Source organism: Clytia hemisphaerica, unplaced genomic scaffold (genome assembly GCF_902728285.1).
Source record: "Clytia hemisphaerica strain Z4C2 unplaced genomic scaffold, Clytia hemisphaerica genome assembly, whole genome shotgun sequence".
In the NCBI taxonomy this organism is placed as follows: Eukaryota; Metazoa; Cnidaria; class Hydrozoa; order Leptothecata; family Clytiidae; genus Clytia; species Clytia hemisphaerica.
In genome coordinates, this window is record NW_027103282.1 from 2001014 (window position 1) to 2023535 (window position 22522).

The window sequence follows — 22522 nt, forward strand, 5'->3', positions numbered from 1 at the left end:
TAAGAGCTTGTAAAAACACCATCATCTCGTCCCAATTTTTGAAGATTTCAAATACTTCAAGATATAGCCATGGAAATCCTCTAAACTATACCTCTAACTGCTAGTAATCTTAGAGACGCATCTGCTCTGATCTGCTGAATGTAATCTTTATAATGAGAAAATAAAGTCTGTTATATTTTATTCTTTAAAAAAGGGTCACTGAAGACCACTCCCGCTCTTCTTTGTTGAAGTGTTTACATTATATTTACTTTTAATTCTTTCAGCATGGAGAATACATACGGGCCTTCCATTTGTTCAAAGAATTCCAAGACAAGGGATTTTCAGGTGACGATTCAGCAAAAATTCAATTAATTTTTACGTACTTGCAAAAGACTTTATGCCTAAACTAATCTATAACGCCCATCGTTTTTTCTATTTGATAACATTCTTTTCTTTAATATCTTATCTATCTCAAAGAGCACATGCATTTTAAACTAATTCAACTTCAATCAAAAGTGGCAGGCCTTTTTTGCTTTCATTGCAGATTCATTTGAGACTAGAATTAAATTATTTTTTTCACATTTTGCCGAGACAAAATGCGAAAGATTCGGACCAGTACAAACTCCCACGTACATAAGATCTCAAACTCCAATGTAAATAAGATTTCAACTTTAGGGTTTTGTTAATTTTTTCCTGAAGGTTCATTACATTTGTACGAGACTTTGATCAAACACGTTGTGGACGTAAGACAAGGAGACCAGGACAGATGGAAATTTGTTGAGGTATTTGAATCGTCTGTATTCGTTTTGAAAACGACCTGATACATATTATCATCATAAAAATTATTTCTGACCAGTAATGGAGAAAACCTTTTAAAATCTTGAATCCACACATAATGAGCTTCAAAAAAAGACCTAAACCTATGTTCCATTTTTTTTTATCATTTGTTTTAATGGCTTGAAAGATAACTATTTATGCTGATTGTACCTCAAGAGATTTCTTGCTCAGTAAATGATTTCTCATTATCTTTTACCAGGAAATCGTTGCTTCAATGAAAGTAAAACCAACATCAGGTTAGTTAATTTTATATTATTATTAGTAACTACGATTTTTTGCTATCCTTTGAATATGAAATGCAAGGGGGACTGAAAGTTTAGCATTCATTGTGTAATTTTTTACCATGACTTGTTGCTCCTTTAAAACTAAGTGTCCATCAACAGCTCAGACTTATGTCAGCTTATGTTTAACATTCTATTGTTATTAAACAATAAACCCATTTTTTAAAACCTAGTTCTGAGCCTATCGACGCCCGTTATGTTTACAAAAGAAAAACATATATTGTATGAAATCTTACTTTTCCTAGCAACATTCGCGACGTTGATGTCAGTAGCCATTCAACAAGAAAGCGGTGCTTCCAAATTATGCCAACGACTCTTTGGTGAAATGAAAAAGCTGAATATTAGTAAGTTGTAACTTAGTTTCTTGAAGTGAAAGGAAAATATTAGGTATTCCTTTTTTGTGCCAAAACTAAAGCGACCTATTACTTTAGGCGTAGTTTCGCGAGCAGAAACTTGCGCGATTTTCCGAACTTTGACCCTTTTCGCGAAAGTAAATGTTTTTAAAAATTCTAGGAAGCTGGCCATTCGTGAAGGTTTATGCTCGCGAAAGTTTGTACGCCTAAAGTATAGGGGGAACATTTGGGCCCACGTTATGGCCCTTTTTTACCTAAATATCCCTAGCTTTATTTAGCATTTTCGGCTGACGTCAGCACTATTTCAGCTTTTTTGCTGAGTCCTCATTTTTTACAAAATCTTGAACTGAAAACCTGAGCATCCTTCATGATGTAAGTTGTGGGCCATTTGTTTTTGAAACCTTTGATAACTCAAGCTAATTTTCAGATTTCCATTCAACATATGATTTGGAGATTCTCGGTGTTATGTTCAATAAGCGGCAAAAAGCGTCAACAATGGACCGTAAGCTCGTGGACTACTTTGATATGATAACTAATTTGATGTACAAAAAATCTTTCAGCTCCGTCCCTCGGTACATTATATCATCTGTTAGCTGGTGAAAGAAAAGAATTCGAAACTCAGAAGAGTAAGGATTTTTATTTTTGTTCTCATCTATATTACAACAGTTCTCAACATTTCTTAACAGGGTTGTATACCCAATAATATGTAGAAAGTTTTCTGCTTTTTATTTTGTCTGTTTATATCAATGACTTTTCAATGTTTGAAGAACTGTTCTGTCTTTTCTAACTTGTAGTTCCGTCACAATAACAAGTCTTAAGATCAGTTTATTACCAGACAATATGTGTAGATTAACCAGGGCTAGTTGCAACACTGACATTTTGTTTTGTGTATTTCTCCAGATTACATTCAAAACATTCGAATTCTTTACATGTGTGTCGATGAACTACAATCAGGGAACGTTGACCTACAACTCACCCATCCCTCAGACGGTAAGTTTGGCCTTAATTTACATTATCTTGGCTCCAATAGTTGGGTAAATCCTGCACCATTTACGAGAGATCGCAAGAAGAAAATATATCAGAATTATATACGATTCTTTTGTCCTTACAGAATAATTGTTAAAAGAGAAATTTCCCACTATTTACTTACGCAACCTTTTAAACAAAATGAAACAACAAACTCAACCCTGCTCGCACCTCATATGCAAAAAGATTTGAAAGAAATCTAATTCATTTCTGCAAAAGTTTGGCTCCTTTTATCCAAAGTAATACTTAAAACCATTGACTTTTTCTTTTATTTCACGAACTTTTCTTTCGTTTCATTTTCAGTGGAATTCTTTGAAATGGCAATGCATTTGGTATGAGTTTATATAAACTGTTAATTCGATCAACTCCGACTTTACCCTAGTAGTTTGATCTGGTTTGAAAAGTTTATCATTATCTTATTTTTATAAAGAACAATCTCTAATTTCGCTTTGTATCAATTTGATCGTAATTTAAAGTCTGTCCAGATATAATTGGCAGTGGAAACAAGAATGCCGGTAACTTTTGACAGTCAAATATAATTATGGAAATTTTTTTTGCTTGTTTTAGAGAATCAAGAGCGCTATATTTCAATGTATTTTTTGTTGAAAAATTCGCGATTTTTAGCGGTTAAATTTGCGATTGCAAAAATTGAGCTTTTTTTCTACTTATGCTATAACGTTCATTTTTACACCATTGGTAGTTCAACCTTAGGTTAAGAAGTTTGTTAAATTTCAAGGCAAACTGAAAAGTCCTTCGGAAGATATGGGACCCGAAATACCCCTTGGTAGCACTTTTCTGTGAAATATCAAATCTCCAACTTATTACTAAAAACGGGGGTAGTGATATGATTGATAAAACAGTTTTTTGATCATAACACATTTTACGATCTCTTTAATGACGTCATAGCCAAACTGTGTGTAGTGTTTTGGGAATTAGCAAAGTTCTTTAATGACTTAAAAATAAAAAGGCAATATAAGTTCATGCTTATCTTTTCAATAAAAACAATTATAATGTGACTTCGTTTCGAAATAATCAATGATACCAATAATGCCAATGCACCAACACATAACATTTTCCAACTTTTAATTGCACTGTTAAAAAAGGATAACATAACCCCCGTTTTTAGTAATAAGTTGGAGATTTGATATTTCACAAAAAAGTGCTACCAAGGGGTATTTCGGGTCCCATATCTTCCGAAGGACTTTTCAGTTTGCCTTGAAATTTAACAAACTTCTTAACCTAAGGTTGAACTACCAATGGTGTAAAAATGAACGTTATAGCATAAGTAGAAAAAAAGCTCAATTTTTGCAATCGCAAATTTAACCGCTAAAAATCGCGAATTTTTCGACAAAAAATACATTGAAATATAGCGCTCTTGATTCTCTAAAACAAGCAAAAAAAAATTCCATAATTACATTTGACTGTCAAAAGTTACAGGCATTCTTGTTTCCACTGCCAATTATATCTGGACAGACTTTAATTCGTTAGTTCAAATGATGGATTTTTCTGCTTTTCTTTGATTCTAGGCACGCTTTAAAAGAGTTGGCGAAGTAGCTGAAAAGATTTTCAACGTCATCACCCAAAGCAACCTCCACCATATGTTAGGTGTACGAGCCAAACAATTCTAGTAAGTACCATTCTTTGGTTTTACGTAAAAATGTTAAAACTTCCTCCGCCTCAGACGGATTTCTGCCCATACAGGATGGGGGTGGACGAACCTTTTCAAGCCATAAACATTTTAAGGGAATGTGTGGATAACCCCTGGAAACAAGTTAAAACCCTTGGAAAAATTCCTTTCTTACACCTTAAAGTTACGGTGGACGAACTAAAATCAGTCTTTTATTCCCTGCAAATTTCAAAATAATTTTTTACTCACTGGGAAAATGAAAAAATACTCTTTTTCCTTCAAATTCTGCTCGAATATAGCCCCTGTATGGATATAAAATAGAATGGCCCTTTATTTGGTTTCATCGTTTGTTTAGACGAAACTTGTGTCTTCCGATAGAATACACATTTATAATTCTTCTCTTTTTCGAATTTTTAGTGGTAATTTCCTTGCTGCGATCGCTAGAAGTCCCAAAGACATGGAAAGTGTATACAAGCATTACGAGACTATTGTACCAAATGTAATGTTTATTTTTTTCACTTTTTTTTATTTTCGCCAATAATCTTTATTGAACCCTTCGCTCGAGGCTAAATTGAATTGGATAACTTGATTGATCGAAAGTGGAAAACTAGTGTTAGTTATCCTAAATCATTGCGTTTAGCCTTTTCCAATCAACATTATAGGCACACTTTAAGAGTTACCGAAAACCACCACTAGTACCTCTATCTTTCGTTTTAGAATTCGACCAGAATAAATATGAGGACATAGATTTAGTCCTTAAGCAAGTTTTAATGGGCTCTCCTAGGGGGTGGAGTGTATATTACTTTTCCAATAATCTACCCCTAAACATTTCGATTTTTAACCCGTATTTTACCCCCTGAACTAGCATAAACTCAACCCCCTTGACATCGCAAATTTATGAGGTTTTTTCAATACCCCTGGACAATATCTTTTACTTCCTATGTTTGGTTTCTCAGTACTCAAAGTTCATTCCATCAATGTCTTTTACTCGCAGTATCTTATACCACACGATTGGGTGTACGAACAGTTGTTCTTTGCATCGCGCAACAACCAAGACATCTCCTACGTTCCACGCTTCTACAACGGTATGTAAATTACTAGATTAGATTCTTTACTTTTAAGAAAAGCCCCAGCGGTTTGCGTTTCGCCGTCATTAGGGGTTTTACTTGTGGGATGGCGTTGTTTAAAATATTTTTGTTGTAATGGTGCGATCAAGGTTTCGGCGTAATTCGTGATAGGGCATTGGTCAGTCGTGATGTGTGATTTAGGCTATGTTTCGCATGATGAACCGATTTTATCAATTTCCGTAATTGTCGCGAGATCAAAAGATTTGGCGTGATGTAGGGTTGCGCTGGGAAGGATGGTTTAGTAGTTTAAGTCGAGAGTATCCTGCAATTATTTTCATCTGAAAAAGAGACATTACAGAATCAAAACAAGCTTAGTTCTAAACACCTACACAATTGTTTTTATAGATCCTCTTACATCTTCCATATTTTTCCTTGGTTTGATTTTATGCTCTAACGAAATTATTTTTTATAGATATGTCAAAATACAATGTGTACCTTATGAACAAGAAGCTCTTACCGGCTTTGTACTTGGCTCTTGACATGCCCATACCTCAGGAGGTATGTATAAACATAGTTAACAACGTTATTCTTTCTCTTTGTGTCTAATACAATGAATAAGAAATACAGTCATAAGTGTATCGTTGGAGACTTCAACTATAAAGATATCAATTGGGAAAACTGGTCAACTCCTCACGATGACACGAAGGAAGACGAACAATTTCTCGAAGCTTTAAGAGACTCCTTCTTTTACCAACACGTCGATGAACCAACGACAGCTAGAGGTACCGATACGCCATCACTTATTGACCTGATTCTGACAAATGAAGAAAGCCAAGTTAGTAACATAACCTATCTTTCACCACTTCATAAAAGTGATCACAGTGTTCTATCATTTACGTTCGAATGTTACCTTGAAACAGAATGCATTACTGAAAACTATAACTACAATAAGGCAGATTTTGAAGCAATGAAAGGACATCTTGAGAACTCTGACTGGGTTACAGGTTTCCAGCAAAAAGCAGGAAATGCAAACGTAAATGATTGCTGGAAGATGTTGCGAGATAAATTATTCGAGCTTAGGAATCGGTACGTTCCTCGTACGAAGGGGAAACATGCCTACGGAAAAAAGGGAAGTTTTGCAATCGATCAAGATATTCAACAAAGCTTAAAAGAAAAACGTCGCCTTCATCGCAAATGGATAAGATCAATAGGTACAACTTCGGAACAGAGAAATAGAGCTATTTACGCTACTGCGAGAAACAAGGTTACAGGAAAGATCAGACGAGAAAGAAGAAGACTAGAAGAACGAATTTGTGGTCAAGCAAAAAGAAGCCCTAAGAAGCTTTGGAAGCATATCCGGAACTCAATGAAGACCAAAACGGGAATTTCCCCTCTTCTCCTTGATCCAAATGATAAATCATCACTTCGTTTTACTGATGAGGATAAAGCTGCTGACATCCTACAGGATCAGTTTTGCAGTGTTTTTACGAATGAACCTGCTGGATCACTACCTGAGTTTCCATCACGAACAGACACAGATGTAGCATTCGATCTAACAATCGACATGATCAAAAAGGAACTAAAGGATTTGAATCCTAATAAATCGCTAGGACCTGATGAGATTCACCCAGTCATGCTGAAAAAGCTGGCCTTTTACATAGCCGGTCCTTTACATACTATCATGGCCAAGTCCTTCGTAGAAAGTAAACTACCTGATGATTGGAAGACTGAAAATGTGTCCCCGATCTACAAGAAAGGAAAAAAGAACCTTGCAGAAAATTACAGGCCCGTTACACGCTTTTTGGACCTACCTCCGGGTGCCCCGGTGGAGGTCCTATGAATTAACCTCTGTCTGTTCGTCCGTTCGTTCGTTCGTTCGTTCGTCTGTTACCAGCTTTTCTCGAGATTGGCTCATTAGTTTTTTCTGATTTTTTGCACAAAGATGCAAAATGGCAATGGCCAAAATGTGACGGAGCCCGATTTTCGAAAAAAAATCATTTCCGGCCGAAAATGCCGGAAATATGCCGGAAAAACCGGTTTTTTGGCATTTTCTCAAGATTTCATCATTAGTTTTTGCTGATTTTTTGCACAAAGATGCGTATTAGCAATGCCCAAAACTTGGCCGAGTCCGATTTTTGAGAAAAAATTTTTTCCGGCCGGAAATGCCGGAAATATGCCGGAAATCGCCGTTTTTCTGGATTTTCATTGGACTTTTTCCATATAATTGGTTGTTTTTTTCATTCAAAAACATTATTAATAGCAATGCCCACCATCAAGCATGTTTCAATTTTCAATAAAATAGATTTTTGAAGCCGGAACTTTCTAAAAATCGCCGGAACATCCGATTTTCGCCGGAAAAACGGCATTTCTTGAATTTCTTGAGCTGTACTTTATATTCTTTCATGGAATTTTGCACAATGATGCAAAATGTCAATACCTAAATTGTGACGGAGCCCGATTTTCGAAAAACATCTTTTTCCGGCCGAAAATGCCGGAAATATGCCGGAAAAACTGTTTTTTTGGCATTTTCTCGAGATTTTATCATTAGTTTTTTCTGATTTTTTGCTCAAAGATGTGTATTAACAATGCTCAAAACATGGCCGAGTCCAATTTTTAAGAAAAATTTTTTTCCGGCGGAAAATGCCTGAAATATGCCGGAAATCGCCGTTTTTCTAGATTTTCATTGGACTTTTCCATATAATTGGTTGTTTTTTCATTCAAAAACATTATCAATAGCAATGCCCACCATCAAGCATGTTTCAATTTTCAATAAAATTGAGTTTTGAAGCCGGAACTATTTTAAAAGTTGCCGGAACAACCTATTTTCGCCGGAAAGACAGTATTTCTTGTGATTTTCTCGAGCTGTACTTTATATATTTCTATGAAATTTTGCACACTGATGCAATATGACATTACCTAAAATGTGAAGGAGCCCGATTTTCGAAAAACATTTTTTTCCGGCCGAAAATGCCGGAAATATGCCGGAAAAACCGGTTTTTTGACTTTTTCTCGAACTTTCATTTTTAGTTTTTTCTGATTTTTTGCAGAAAGATGCGTATTCGCAATGCTCAAAAAATGGCCGAGTTTGATTTTTGAGAAACAAATTTTTCCGGTTGCCGGAAATCGCCGTTTTGCAGATTTTCATCGGATTTTTTCCTTGTATTTTCTATGTTTTTCACACAAAAACATTATTGATAACAATGCTCACCATCAAGCATGATTCAATTGTCAATAAAACTGATTTTGCGACCAGAACTTCCTATTTATTTTTTCCCTACAACCCTTCTCTCTCCCCCCATCAACAATCAATGATGAATTTATTGTGTTGTGTATTTTCGCTAAATGCTATATTTTCTGACTGATTTTTTCATTTTTTTTTTTTTTTTTTCTTTTTCTTTTTGCATTGCTATCAATGCTAACTAACTTTCATCATCAGGTAGGTCCATTCAGCATGTTGCTTGTTTTTTATAAGAATAGTGTACTTTGGTTGAGGGTGAGCATTATTCTTATTTTTCTATTGTTCTAAACAATAGGCCTATTGTTTTAAACCCGAAATCTCACCCTGATATTCTTATAGAAGTTATTCTTATAAAATAAAAAGCGTGTAGTTTAACATCAGTTGCGTGTAGAGTAATGGAAAGAATCCTAAAGGAACAAATAATGGAACACCTCACGAATGAGAAATTGCTATCAACCAAACAACATGGGTTCATGGGTATGCGATCGACAGTGACACAACTACTTCACTACTTAGACAAATGTGCGGACTCGATATCCAATGATAAGGTTGTTGACGTAATCTATTTCGACTTCGCAAAGGCATTTGACACCGTTCCACATCGCAGATTACTAAGAAAACTCGAAGCGTATGGTATCAGAGGAAGGGTACTTGGTTGGATGAAAGCATTTTTGTCCGATCGTTGCCAATATCTGAAGGTCAATGGAAAGTTATCTAAGAAATGCCAGGTGCAAAGTGGTGTACCACAAGGAAGTGTCTTTGGTCCACTCCTTTTCGTTATTTACATCAATGATCTAGCTGAAGTTAACAACTCAGAAATGTTTCTCTTTGCCGATGACACAAAGCTTGTTGAAGAAATACATAACGCCGAAGATGCAATTAGACTTCAGCACGATATCGAGGCAATTGAAAAGTCTGGTGACTGGTTGTTGAAATTCCATCCTGACAAGTGCCACGTGTTGACACTAGGGAAATTCTGGAACATTCAACATGCATACCCTTACGAGATCGCTGGCTCTGTCCTAGAACATGTTGATCAAAAGAAGGATCTTGGAGTGATTATTGATAGTGAATTGAATTTCGAAGAACACATCTACACCAAGATCAAGAAGGCTAACTCGATCGTTGGATTGATTAACAGAAGCTTCGACTTCCTTTCTCCCGAGATGCTCCGCACACTTTTCATTGCATTTGTGAGACCTCACCTTGAGTACGCGCAAGCTGTTTGGTCTCCACGGCTGATCAAACACTCTGATGCAATTGAAAGTGTCCAACGTAGGGCCACAAGACTTGTCGGTGGTTATAGAAACCATTCATATGAAGAACGTTTACAAGTCATGAACCTACCCAGCCTCAAGATCCGGCGTAAAATCGGGGACATGGTGGAAGTATATAAACATCTTAATGTCTATGATAAATCTTCCCTATGTCAGAAACTCGTTCTTCGAAATCGACCTCAACGTAAGCACAATCTCGAATTAAAGAGGAATTTCGCTGAAGACGGCATTAGAGGATACCAAACGAATTCACTTTACTATAGGAGCATTGATACTTGGAACAGTTTGGCAACCAATGTTGTAAATGCACCGTCCGTAGGGAAATTCAAACTAGAATTGACAAACGAATGGAATGATAAGATCTATAAATTGTAAAGATGTAAGATTGTTTCATAGAGGTCAATAGACCTGAGAAATACACTTCTATAAATTAAAATTAAATACTATTTAGGGATAAAAAGCAGGTTACCAGTGTTAGGAATTTCTCCGATAAAGCATTATTGAGATAGTACTTTTTAGATTTTCATATACTTACAAATAGAGTTTTGGACTGAATTAAATGCATGCAAATTAAGTGCTCAAAGGCGATCCATCTTCCAAACGCTCAATAAAAATGATTTCTTTTTACATTTATTAGAATGCAGCAGAGTTTTTGGGCATTGTTGAGGGCTCAAAGTATGCCATAGAGAATATAGACGTTACGTAAGTTTAACTTTACATTTGTCTTGATAAATTTTTTTTACAAAACTAAAAGGGGTGTTTTTTATCAGATAAAGGCTCAGCCTTACACTCTTAACTGGCGATTCAGAATTAGCAAAAGAACTTTTATCACAATGACTGCGCAAAATATTTTAAAAGATATTAGAAATCTTCTTTAATTTTTTTTCAGGGACGAAGTTCGACAAAACATGATTTCTACTGCGATGAACATTTACTGTCTCAACGGCAAACCTCATGAAGCCATGTAAAAGATTTTTTCCCTCCGTATGCTAAACGAAATCAATAAACTCATACATGTTTTTTATAAGCATAGCGCTTATAAGCATATAAAGGGTCAGGTTTGCAGATTTCTTAAGCATAGCATTAGCATATATGTCAGCCTGTAATATTTTGGAAGCTAGTCAAGTAAAAAGAAATTTCTGAGATTTTATAAAAGCTTGGCTCGGGGTGAATTATAAGCATTATAATTCATAAGCATATAATAAGCATAAGCTATGCCTGGATGCCATAACACAGGTCTTCTAACTTAAACCATCAATATTTTCTCGTTACAGTGAGGTTGCAAAATACCACAAGTTATTGGGGACAATGCCAACGTAAGCTTGAATATTTTTAGACCATTTCCTCAGGGAAAGTTATGGAGAAGGGGTCTTTATTTTTGTTTATGGGGCCGTCCACATAGTACGTACGCACTAAAATGTCGAAAATCGAGTAATACTCTTGAAATACTCTAACAATTTAGCTCGAAATTATATTGTATTTTTGTAGGTTTAAATCCTTGTTGAAAGTTTTAACAGTCAATATTTCACAAGAAGATAAAAAGTCTGCAATGGTATGTTGGAAATTTTTTTTTTCTATCTAAGCTCGAATTTCATATTTTTACAGTAATAAAGGTTACTTACTAAATTATAAGCTGGTCACGATACGCAATGCACACCAAATGCTAAACTCTTTTAGCTGGCAATTTTGAAATTGATTCAAATGTTTTTGTATCTTCTACAATATACAGCAAACGTTGAAATTTATGTCTTCGATGAGTTTCCAATATGACGATTTACTGGACGAGACGATCAATAATAGCTTCCTCCAAAGTGAAAGGTAGTTTATCGATCTTCTCCTGTAAAGAAATATTAATCGTTTTGGAAACTAAGAATATACAGACGATTAAAGAGGGCCAATAGTAATAATGATGACAAATAACGGTCATCAGATTATCAAAAAGTGAAGAAAACAGCTTTTCAATACAATAATTACCATCCAAACAAGGGAATTTAAGAAATAATCGCACGATGGGTTATTTTTTCTTATTTGGCACGCTCTCAAAGAGAGCAATTAATCATTAATTACATCCTGTAGAGAGCAATTAATCGTTAATCACACTCTCCAATGCCGCGCCAATGTTTACAAAATTGATTTTGATGTTTTTTCTTACATTTGTTTTGCATCGAACGTTTTAATTGCATTCGAAATTTATTTTGTGAGAAAGAAAATCAATAAACAACAATAAAAGAAAGACATAAAGAGAAGAGAAAAATATAAAACTCTCAGTGTAATTTCTGTAATTTACTTTCCTAACTGGGAAAAAGTAGTGAAAGTCATTGTGCGATTAGCTCGTAATCACATAATAACTCGTACAATTCGAAAATTGCACTCGTGATTTTTTTGTTTCGAATTTTCCTCGTCCTTTCGAAAAAAATCACTCGTGCAATTATATTCGAATTGCACTCGTTATCATGTGATTACATATACTAATCATAAAAGTCATCTATACAATAAGATTGCACCTTTTTGAAGAAAAAAACGATAATATTTATCTCATGTCTCATTATTCTCATTTTCATTTTCAGGGAGCGTGTGATGTTATGGTTTGTGAATTGAAGAACAAGAGAGCAGTAATTATTTCTTCATTCCTAAAAGTACATTTGAGGATTGTGCAAGGGCCCGAAGGGCCCGCAGTGCAATCCCGATTTTATGAATAAAATCGAAGCCAACGATCTAATATTGGTTACCGCCCTCACTCGCATCGTAAATCTAGGACAAGTCCGGGATAAAACATAAAGAAAGAAAGAAACAATATCAATATTTAGTTTAAGAATCGTATCTTTCATTGAAATAATATTTCAATCATCCACCAAATCTTCCTCGGCCACGTCCGCGTCCTCTGAAAGCAGAATTACCTGACAAGTAGAGAAAAAATAAAACATATTTTATGAAATGAAACACCAATAAGGGAGATGGTGGGCGGGCAATATTAGACCGTTGGCTTCGATTTTATTCATAAAATCGGGATTGCACTGCGGGCCCTTCGGGCCCTTGCACAATCCTCAATTTCATTTCATAAAATCTCCGCCCAATCTAATATTGGTTACCGCCCTCACTCGGATAGTAAATCTAGGACATCGTCCTAAACTACCCCTGTTCAAAGCTACTCAATAAGGCCTTTTGGAATTTCTCCCCTTTACCAGGATCAATTTTTCTGTTGTAAAATCTTTGGAAAGTGGACTCATTTGTCCAATTAGCTCTTTCTAAGATCTCCCTCACAGAGATCCCCAGACTGGAAGCTTTAGAAGTGGTCGCTGATCTTGTAGAATGTCCTTTAAAAATCTTAGTATCAATGCCTGCTAATCCAATTATCGTTTTTAACCACCTTGAAACTGTGTCTGTAGAAACTCTTCTATATGGTTTGATATGTGATATTAGGAGTCTAGTTTCCGTTCCCCTTCGTTCCTTAGTTCTAGACAAGAACTCGTCTATTGTATGGCACACACAAAGAGACAAGTTCTCCTGAAATCTGAACAATTTTATTTTAGTCGGCGAATCCCCAGGCTTTTGTGTTTTAGTTACACCATCTAGTTCAAAGATGTAAACTGAAGAATACTTAGATAGAAACTTTGTATCAAGAATGTTAAGTTCCGAAGCCCTGGATGCCCCGGTTAAGGCCAACAGTACTGTTAGTTTTAATGACAGTAACTTAATGTCTATTGTAGAAGAATCTAGACCATTTATGTACCTAAGGACCGTTTCAACGTCCCAAGTGAATCCATAACGAGGTTGAGGTGTTCTCTTGTTGAAAATACCAACCATCAGCCTTTTGACAAGAGGGTGTTCCCCTATCGAAGACCCATCACAATTTTCATGAAAAGCTGAAATTGCTGATCTGTACCCACCTATAGTACTATATTGGAGTCCCTTTGTACACAGATCAGTAAGAAAATCTAGAATATGCTTTACAGGACATCGAACGGGATCAATCTTTTGTTCCATACACCAGCTAGCCCACTTTCCCCAGGCCGATTTGTAATGAGATCGAGTTCCTGATCTTCTGGAGTTGACGATAAGGTCCGAAGATTTCTCTGATACGCCTTTTGAAGCAAGCTGTTCCCTGACAACATCCATGCAATTAGCCTGAGGGACCTGTTCGAGACTAGAGGATGAACCCTTCCTTGATGCTTCAGAAGGTCTTCTTCAATAGGTAAAAGAATTGGATTCATTACTGACAATTGAAGTGCTATTGGATACCAAGGCTGCCCCTGCCAGGCTGGTGTTATCAGAAGAACCATGGTTTGGTCTGATACTATTTTCCTTAGCACCCTTCCTATTAGGGAGAAGGGGGGAAAGGCATAACCTCTGACATTTCTCCAATCCTGTTGGAAGGCATCCTGCCCCTGGCTGAAAGGATCCATTTTCCAAGAAAAATAAGCTGGAACCTGGTTCGACACTCTGGATGCAAACAGATCTATGTCCGGGGTGCCCCTCACCTGACTCAGTCTTCTGAATAGGGATGGTTTTAATTTCCATTCGCTGGAGTCCTTCCTTCTGGATTCCGTGTCCGCCTCTATGTTCTTTTTCCCCGGGAGGTATTCGGCAGTAAGGGTGATCTTGCCTGCCATCAAAAAATCACCAGATTTCCTTGCTTATCTGATTCATAGTGGCACTCTTGGTCCCCCCCCCATTTTTAGGAGATACTTCAAGGCTACTGTATTGTCCATCTGAATATGAACCGACGTTGCCCTGAACCTTGGTATGAATGTCAATAGTCCTATCTTGGCTGCTTTTAATTCCAAAACATTTATATGTTCCTGCTGTTCCTCCAGAGACCATGGACCCCCTGTTCTTAAACTCCGACAAGCAGCTCCCCATCCTGTTTTGGAGGCATCCGTTTGGATTAATATCTGTGGAGGTGGGGTTATTAGACTCCTCCCATTGTAAAGTTCTAGGTTCAAGAGCCACCAATTTATTTCCTTTTTCACCTCCTCTGTCAATTCCACTACGTGATTGTTCCTTCAACTCTGAAATCTGTTGTCGTTGAAGGCTCCTGTATTGAAGGGGTGCTGGTAATATTGCTAGCATTGAGGCAGACAACCTGCCCACTAGTTTCGATAACTCCCTCAGGGGAACCTTTTCCTTTTCTAACATTTCTGAGCATTGCTTCTTTATGGCAACCACCTTCTCTTCTGGAAGGCTTAGAGTCATTTTGATTGAGTCTATTACCATCCCCAAGAATTCTATCTTTTGGGTTGGTTCGAAAACTGACTTCTTGACATTTATTAGAAAACCAAGACTTTGCAAAAGGGAAATATTTGTGTCCCTCATCTGTCTCAACTCCTCTGGAGTTGAGGCTATTAGCAGGATATCGTCCAGAAATATGATTAAACGAATCCCTAATCTCCTCAGAAGTGAAATTGGAACCTTCAGAATTTTTGAAAACACTCTTGGAGCTGGAGATAAACCGAAACAGAGACACTGGAATTGGTATAGGGTCTTGTCCCATTCGAATCTCACAAACCTCTGAGAATGCTGATCTAAAGGTATGGCGAAATATGCATCCTTGAGATCGATTTTTAACATCCAGTCCCCCTGCTTCAGAATTTCCTTCACTAAAAATAATCCCTCCATCTTGAAGTGTTCGTATGGAATAAATTTGTTCAAGTTTTTCAGGTTTATCACTGGCCTTTGCCCCTGGTCTTTCTTTGGCACCAAAAATAGAGGGCTGACAAACTGTTCTGGTGATGGTGTCACTGTCACGATTGCCCCTTTGAGCAACATACTTTTCACCTCTTCCTGGATTAATTCCCTCATGTCCTGACTTACTTGAGAAACGTAAGGGTTTTGACTCAAAACTGGGGGAGGGTTTTCCAGAAAAGGGATTCTGTACCCGCTCACCATCTCTAATATGATCTGATCGTTTGTTAGTTTCGTCCAGTTTTCCAGGAAGAACTTTGTCCTTCCTGCCAATGGTGTTTGAGGGATCTCCTTTGGAAAAAGCCCCTTTATTTTGCTGGGAGAACATTTGGAAATTTCCCCATTGGTAGAATTTCCAGAAGATTTGAAGGAGGATGGCTTACCTCTTTTGTTGAAGGATGACTGACTCCTGGCCAACCAACCACTGAAGGCACCTCTGTTTCCACGCCCCCTATCTCCTCCTTGATCTGCATTTGATAGAGAGCTCCTGTGAAAGGGCTTCTTGGATACCGGTTTGGGTGATGCAAGATTTGACAATGCATCTTTTGATTTCTTTTTGGATTTGGCTAACTTGACAATGAGATCCTCAAACTTTTCACCAAAAAGGTTGCAAGATTTTTCATTGAAAACTTCTTCATTTTCACTTAGAAGTTCCTTGGCTCTCTTAGAGTCGCCTGTCATATTTTCAACCATGTTTAAACGTCTATAATATGCAACTTTGTTCGACGCCTGTCCGACAAGTGCAATAACATTGGTAAAGGAACGGCACATTTCCTCCATCTTTTCCTTCGCCTCGTCTGGGACATCCTCCTTAGAAAGCAGGTCTTTCTTGTCCTCCTCAGCCAATTCCCAAAGATTGGCCAGTGGTCTAAAAATCTTATGTATACCAGACTGAATGTTATACAATTGGCTATCTCTCGCCATAGCAAATGCTTTGTAAGAGGTTAAAGTGTCCTTCATAAACATATCCAATTTCTGAGGTTTGTCTATGTTAGATGGAATCGGATAGTCTTCCAAAATCTTCTCTTTCTTTTAGAATTTTGTCCGAGACATGTCTGCGAATGTAGTTGTTTATTTGATCCGCTAGATCTGATCTTAAGTTTATTGCATTGTCCTCTTCAAAAAGTTCTAGACAAGACACTTTAGCTCTTGGCTCTTCAAGTTCACCTTCTCCCAGGACGTCAGCACTTCTCTTATTTGAGCCAGCTGCCTGTTTCTCTTTGTTGGCAATCCTGTGACATAAAAGAGAAAACATATTACCACAGGTAATAAGTATTGTGGAACGGTTAGCCCTGGGGGCTTAACCTATTGTTTCTTTCTATTCTGATCTGACAAAACAACGAGCAAAACAAGAATCTATGGCTATACCAGCTAGTTCCTGTATCTCGAAGTGAAATGAGTAACTTAGTTATGACCCATTATCCTCTCAGTGATGGCTGAGCCTTTTATCACTTTCAATATGTGTCAGATTACTTGGATATTTGGGGAATTCAAAGAATTTTAATTACACTTACTCTTGGTCCGCCATCTTGTTTTGCGAGTTGAAAGCTAAGAGGGGTAGTTTAGGACGATGTCCTAGATTTACTATCCGAGTGAGGGCGGTAACCAATATTAGATTGGGCGGAGATTATATGAAATGAAATTTTATACTATGTTGTTGTTTATTGTTTTAATATGAACAGATTTTCATGGAAACTTTTTTATTTGAAATAGATTGTCTAAATATTTTTGCTCTTTAAATATATTTTCAAATTGTATTCTATTTATTCGAAATATTTTGTTTTCCCGATCAATGTTTTTGAACTCCTTGATGGAAGAAAATTGGGGTTGTTGACTTTTGGATGAGTGACAAATTTCCTTCCTAAAACCGCTTGTGCCGCTTGTTTTATTAGAAAGTGATGGCGTTGTACGAGCAACTTTATAAACACCTAATGTACCATAATATCACCTTCCTCACTCTAATTGTTTGAAATGTGGGGGGCGTACGGGGTTTGCAATTTCCGAAATACCGAATAATTTTGCCGAAATTTCCGAAATTCCGATACCGATTTTTTGGGGTATTTTTTTCTCGTTTTAACTAATTTTTCATCAAACTTGATTTTTCATGTATGAATTCCGATAAAGGGGGTAAAAACTTTATAATACCGAATACCGAAACAATTTCAGAATTCCGAAATACTGAAGGAATTTTTCCTGAATTCCGAAATTCCGAAGAAAAAAGGTCGGTTTCCGCAATTCCGAAATACCGTACGCCCCCTGAAATATGTGCAGCAAAGACAATAAGGGCAGTAATTTTCTACATAATGGGAATTTAGCTTTGGTTTTTTGTTTGTTGAAAAGATATTCACAAATAAGTAAGCATTTCAGAAATTCCAAGATGAAAATAATAATCAAAAATCGGCCCTGATGAAAGGATTGAAATTCGAATAACCACCCTTTAAAGCTGACATACACAGTATCCTAACAGAGTATTCGAGCTTTGCTTCAAAGGTTTAAAGGATTTAGATATGAACACTGATGTTTACAGTAAAGATCGATTTAAGAACAAATTTGCCGATCGCATATTCTTATTGTCAAAATTACAACGATAAGAATGAAAGAAATCTCACCGACGATGAGATGAGAGGGCTCTTTAACTTGAGCAAGGATAAGAGTATTGTTATTTGCAAAGCTGACAAAGGCAGGTATGTTGTTCTTCTTCGTCGAGTTGATTTACGTAGCGGAACTAGAAGTAATACTTGGTGACACTAAAAAGTTCACCCGATTGAAAGACGATCCAACCATCAAACGCGAGGAAAAGCTAATTCGTTACCTCCTCAAATTGAAGAAAAACAACTCCATTACCGAGGAATTCTACAAGAAAGTCCGTCCTGGTGGTTCCCAGCCAGCCAGATTGTATGGTTTACCAAAAATCCACAAAAACAACCATCCTCTCAGACCAATATGCTCATCCATCAACTCGTTCAATTACAACTTGTCTTCTGAATTGGCAAAGATTCTGTCTCCACATTCCACGAACAATTACACAATACGTAATACATTCGATTTTGTGAATGAAATACAAAACATGGATTCCTCCTCCATAGTAGGGGGAAATTTGTAAAATCGCTCGATTTTTTTAGTCAAAGCACTTGTTATACATTTTTGGAAAACTAAGGGGTAGGGGAATCAAAATAACTTGGGTGCCAATTTTGTTTCGAACACTTTGGTGTGATTTTCGGAAAAATACGACGGTCTCAGGCAAAAATCATAGGGTGAAAAATTAATGAATGAACATTTTAGCTTGAGAAAACGGAGACCTGTTGTATATTTTTGGAAAGCTCTCAAAAAATTAAGATTAGTGATATATTGCGAGTATAGGTGATTTCAGTACCCAACTCGAGATATTGAGCTTCAGAAAGCGCAAAAACTGGACAAAACAGCTGTTTTCTGGCTGAAAAACACTGAAAAACACTGTTTTTAAGGATTAATATCTCGAGTTAGGTAAAGAAATCACTTATACTCGCAATATATCACCAATCTTAATTTTTTGAGAGCTTTCCAAAAATATACAACAGGTCTCCGTTTTCTCAAGCTGAAATTTTCATTAATTTTTCACCCTATGATTTTTGCCCGAGACCGTCGTATTTGTCCGAAAACCACACCAAAGTGTCCGAAACAAAATTGGGACCCAAGTTATTTTGACTCCCCTACCCCTTAGCTTTCCAAAAATGTATAACAAGTGCTTTGACTAAAAAAACCGAGCGACCTAAAAAAAACGAACAAATTTCCCCCTACTACACCGACATCGCCAGTTTTGATGTATCGAGTTTGTTCACCTCAATACCACTTGACGAAACCATCAAGATCGCGAGACGATTTTCAAAAACTTTTAGAAATGGCTACCAAAAAGACTAATTTCATTTTCAATGGAAAGATATATATGACCAGATTGATGGAGTCGCCATGGGGTCACCATTGGCTCCAGTATTAGCTAACATCTTTATGCGCAATTTCGAGGGAAATGATTTCAAAAATTGTCCTCAAAACGTAGCACCTCCTAAATACTATCGACGTTACGTAGTAGACGATGTTATCGTCCGTTACAGTGATAGTAAAGGCGGGAAAAAATGGCGGTATGGCGTTATGGCGGTATACGGAAAAAAATCGGCGGGAGAGTTTCGAAGAAGACTAGCAACTCTACCGACTGTAAACTCTTTTCGGCAAAAAAACCCGTTTGCGAATTTTCTTCGGCTTTGGGCTTTTTTCTTTGATAGTGATTTGTCTTAGACTATAACATAGTCTACGTTACGTAGATGATAGCCTCTTACTTTTCAACAACCAGTCTCACGTCTTGCCTTTCTTTCCGGCGTCTGTGTAAAAACACGTGCAGGCATTCTGGATTGGAAATATATGTTGCTTCATTTTCTATCCAGGAATCTCGAGTCTAGCTTCGTTTTCAAAAATTATAAGAAAACAACATAACAATAAGATAGATGCTAAAATCCATAAACGTTTTATGAAACTATAAAAAAATACCTCCGAAATTTGAAAAAAATTGATCTGTACTATGTACAGTTTTCTGTTTGTTTTTCTCCAAAAAGGAACTGGATCCGAGACTGGATCTAGTGGCATGTATTTACTACCACCTCAAGCAAAGCCAAAATATGAAGCCTGCCATATTACACCGGGCCGCCACTTCCAGCGCCGTGTTCTTTCTTAACCTACCTATCCGCTACTCAGTGTCAGTGTGATCAGGGTCTTAGTAAAACTACCCGCTCAATATTTTCTTGCCGTGAGCCGAAAACTGGATAACTTTGACAACATTGTCAAAAGGTACGATGTAGCTTTCATTTTGCCGGTAGTAGCTACTTTCTACCTCCACTTAAATTTTGTCGTGATTTCTCATCAAATTCAAAACAAATCACAGTCATTTTATTTTTATGGTCGTATGGTGAATGAAGATCATATCCAGTATCCAGTCCATGCTGTCAGTTATGTTACAGACCTTCCAACAGAGCATGGTTTGCTAAAGTGAATTGGTAATTCTTTTTTGAGTTCTAGGTTTAAGTGAGAAGATATTGTGGGGTGGGGTGGTACTACATAGGTTTGAGAGGTGACAGGCATTTCCAAGCCAAAAATCGAAAATTGACCTTTTTAAAGAGAGAGAGAACATTGGCAATTTTGGGACGCTGAAAGAGAGACTTTTCCAAAATGAAAGAAAGAAATTAACGTTTTTGGGACCCTTAGAGAGACTTTTCACAAATTGTTTTCAATTTTCACTTGATTTTTGTCCAAATTTTTGAAAATCAATCGACGCGACACCCTTAGAGGAAATTTTAATATTCGTGAATTTTGGACCCTTAGACTTCCTTAGAGACTCAATTTGCTTTTTAATGGCTTTTCTACCCCTTTGAGAGACTTTTGAGGGTGTGAAAAAGGGACCCTTTATGGCTTGCACATATGCTAGGCCCAAATTGATACCAAACAAAAATAAACAAATTTCAAAGGCTCATTGTAAGTCATTGAGTGAAGCTATCATCATAAAATAAAAATAAAAAATAAATCTTTTACTTCTTAAAAACATTTAGATTCACGTTTTATATATATATAATATATAACAAAGATATTTAACCAAAATTTGTTTTATTAAAGCTCTTTTCTTTCAGCGAAATATATAAGCCTTAATAGTAAATTTTTAAACCCCCAGTTTTATTTCAATATTTACAACATGATTTTATAGGGGGAGTTGGGAACCGGCTAGACTTGGTGACCTGATTGGCTGAATGAGCAAACGCTGGACTTGGCCGAGGACTTTTTACCCACGTATTAAACGCGTTTACGGCAATGTTTATTCTTTACACTTTCGTTTTCAAAATCTGTTGAACATGGATTTTGGCTTGTGATGATTACCTTGCGTACATATCTGTGGCAATGTCTGGCAAGTTATGCACACGTTATTTGTTAATCCCATCAGGTGATAGGCAGTTAGGCATTCTCTTATTCTCCAATTGGTGTACGGTCATTTTGAATGAAAACAAAAAGTTAAAAAGGGCGCGCTATCAGAGAAAGTTATAGTGACATGTTATGGCAGAAAGTATGGTTGATAAACTTGGTGGAAGTATCAAAACAAATTTGTTGCCAAAGAGATTTAACATAAGTAAAATTACAGGCATGTCCAGGCATATCTTACACCTCTTGAAAACTAAAAATAATTATATTTGCTCATCTCTTAAAACAAGCACTTCAAAAAACCATAACATTGGGCTCTTCCAGAAAAAATTTGTACATGGGGGGTGGAGGATATATTGTCCGGGGGTATCAAAAAATCATCAAAATTTGCCTTGTCCGGTGGGTTAATTTGCTCTGTCCGGGGTAATTTGGGGTGTCCGGGGGGTCAGCAGATGCTTGTCCGGGGGTGAAACTATGTCTGGGGGGCCAAAGTCACCCTGTCCGGGGGTAAATCACTAAAATTGTTTATCCTCCACCCCCCCATACAATTTTTTCTGGAAGAGCCCATTAGACTAAACTCACGCTGAAAGGTACAAAATAATCCTTATCGGCTGACGGTAAATTATTCTCCTGGGGATAGAACCGCCAAATGATCAAATTAAAACTTGATCTGAACCCCCTGATTTACAGTGGCTTTACTACGGTTTGGGTTGACCTGATCAAAACAGGGTTTCCTATTTCTTGACGGGAAGAATGTGCGACGTCAAATTTGCTCGTTTGCGTGTTTTGAAATTTGATGTGTGTTTTTGTCTTCTGGAATTTCTTAATGGGCAACGAATATGCTATGTCTTTATTAAAACAATTTCTAAAGCTTTTGTGGTCTGTAAATTTCTTTTCGGATTAAAATTCCATCTTTATTGTTCTATGTAATGATTATACATTTATTTTAAGATGCTTTGTTGTCTTTTTAATCTTTGTGTAAACTTGCATATGTTTTGCATACTTTCCAACTACATGTTGTTTTTTTTATAAGCATAACGCTTATAAGCATATGAAGGCTCAGATTTGCTGAATTCCTAAACATAACATAAGCATATACGTCAGCCTGAAATATTTTCCAAGTTGTCATTTTTTCTGTTTAAAAAGCTTTGTTAGAGGTCAAGTAAATAAAAGACTTTCCACAGTTTCCTACATTTCACTGCTCCCAAATCTGAACAAATTTTT

At 36.8% G+C, this 22522-nt stretch overlaps 2 protein-coding genes across 2 annotated transcripts in view; one reads left to right on the top strand and one right to left on the bottom strand.

Annotated features, from left to right (window-relative positions):
• The window catches only part of LOC136804987 (small ribosomal subunit protein mS39-like), a 31018-nt gene extending 13894 nt beyond the window's left edge, over positions 1-17124 (top strand). The window contains exons 13-30 of the mRNA XM_067061526.1: positions 264-324; positions 679-761; positions 1016-1052; positions 1343-1441; positions 2011-2076; positions 2351-2440; positions 2780-2808; positions 4003-4103; positions 4521-4602; positions 5098-5188; positions 5643-5728; positions 10323-10387; positions 10575-10649; positions 10960-11001; positions 11174-11237; positions 11415-11503; positions 12253-12327; positions 17010-17124. Of these exons, the coding sequence (XP_066917627.1) occupies positions 264-324; positions 679-761; positions 1016-1052; positions 1343-1441; positions 2011-2076; positions 2351-2440; positions 2780-2808; positions 4003-4103; positions 4521-4602; positions 5098-5188; positions 5643-5728; positions 10323-10387; positions 10575-10649; positions 10960-11001; positions 11174-11237; positions 11415-11503; positions 12253-12283 (1191 nt within the window). The 3' untranslated portion in view covers positions 12284-12327; positions 17010-17124. The remainder of the gene's footprint in view (positions 1-263; positions 325-678; positions 762-1015; positions 1053-1342; positions 1442-2010; positions 2077-2350; positions 2441-2779; positions 2809-4002; positions 4104-4520; positions 4603-5097; positions 5189-5642; positions 5729-10322; positions 10388-10574; positions 10650-10959; positions 11002-11173; positions 11238-11414; positions 11504-12252; positions 12328-17009) is intronic.
• LOC136804162 (uncharacterized) lies at positions 12488-16333 on the bottom strand. Its single transcript, XM_067060896.1, has 2 exons — positions 15751-16333; positions 12488-12582 (listed from the first exon to the last, which is right to left on the bottom strand). Exons 1-2 carry the CDS (start codon positions 16331-16333, stop codon positions 12530-12532), a joined length of 636 nt encoding a protein of 211 aa, XP_066916997.1. The 3' UTR covers positions 12488-12529.
• Positions 17125-22522: the final 5398 nt, after the last annotated feature.

Excerpts from the sequence above, each read along its gene's own strand:
- LOC136804162 (XM_067060896.1), bottom strand. The coding sequence starts at position 16,333 with ATGTTTATGAAGGACACTTTAACCTCTTACAAAGCATTTGCTATGGCG. Across the intron at positions 12,583-15,750 it reads GTCATCCTTCAACAAAAGAG|GTAATTCTGCTTTCAGAGGA; the intron begins GTAAGCCATCCT and ends TCTACTTGTCAG.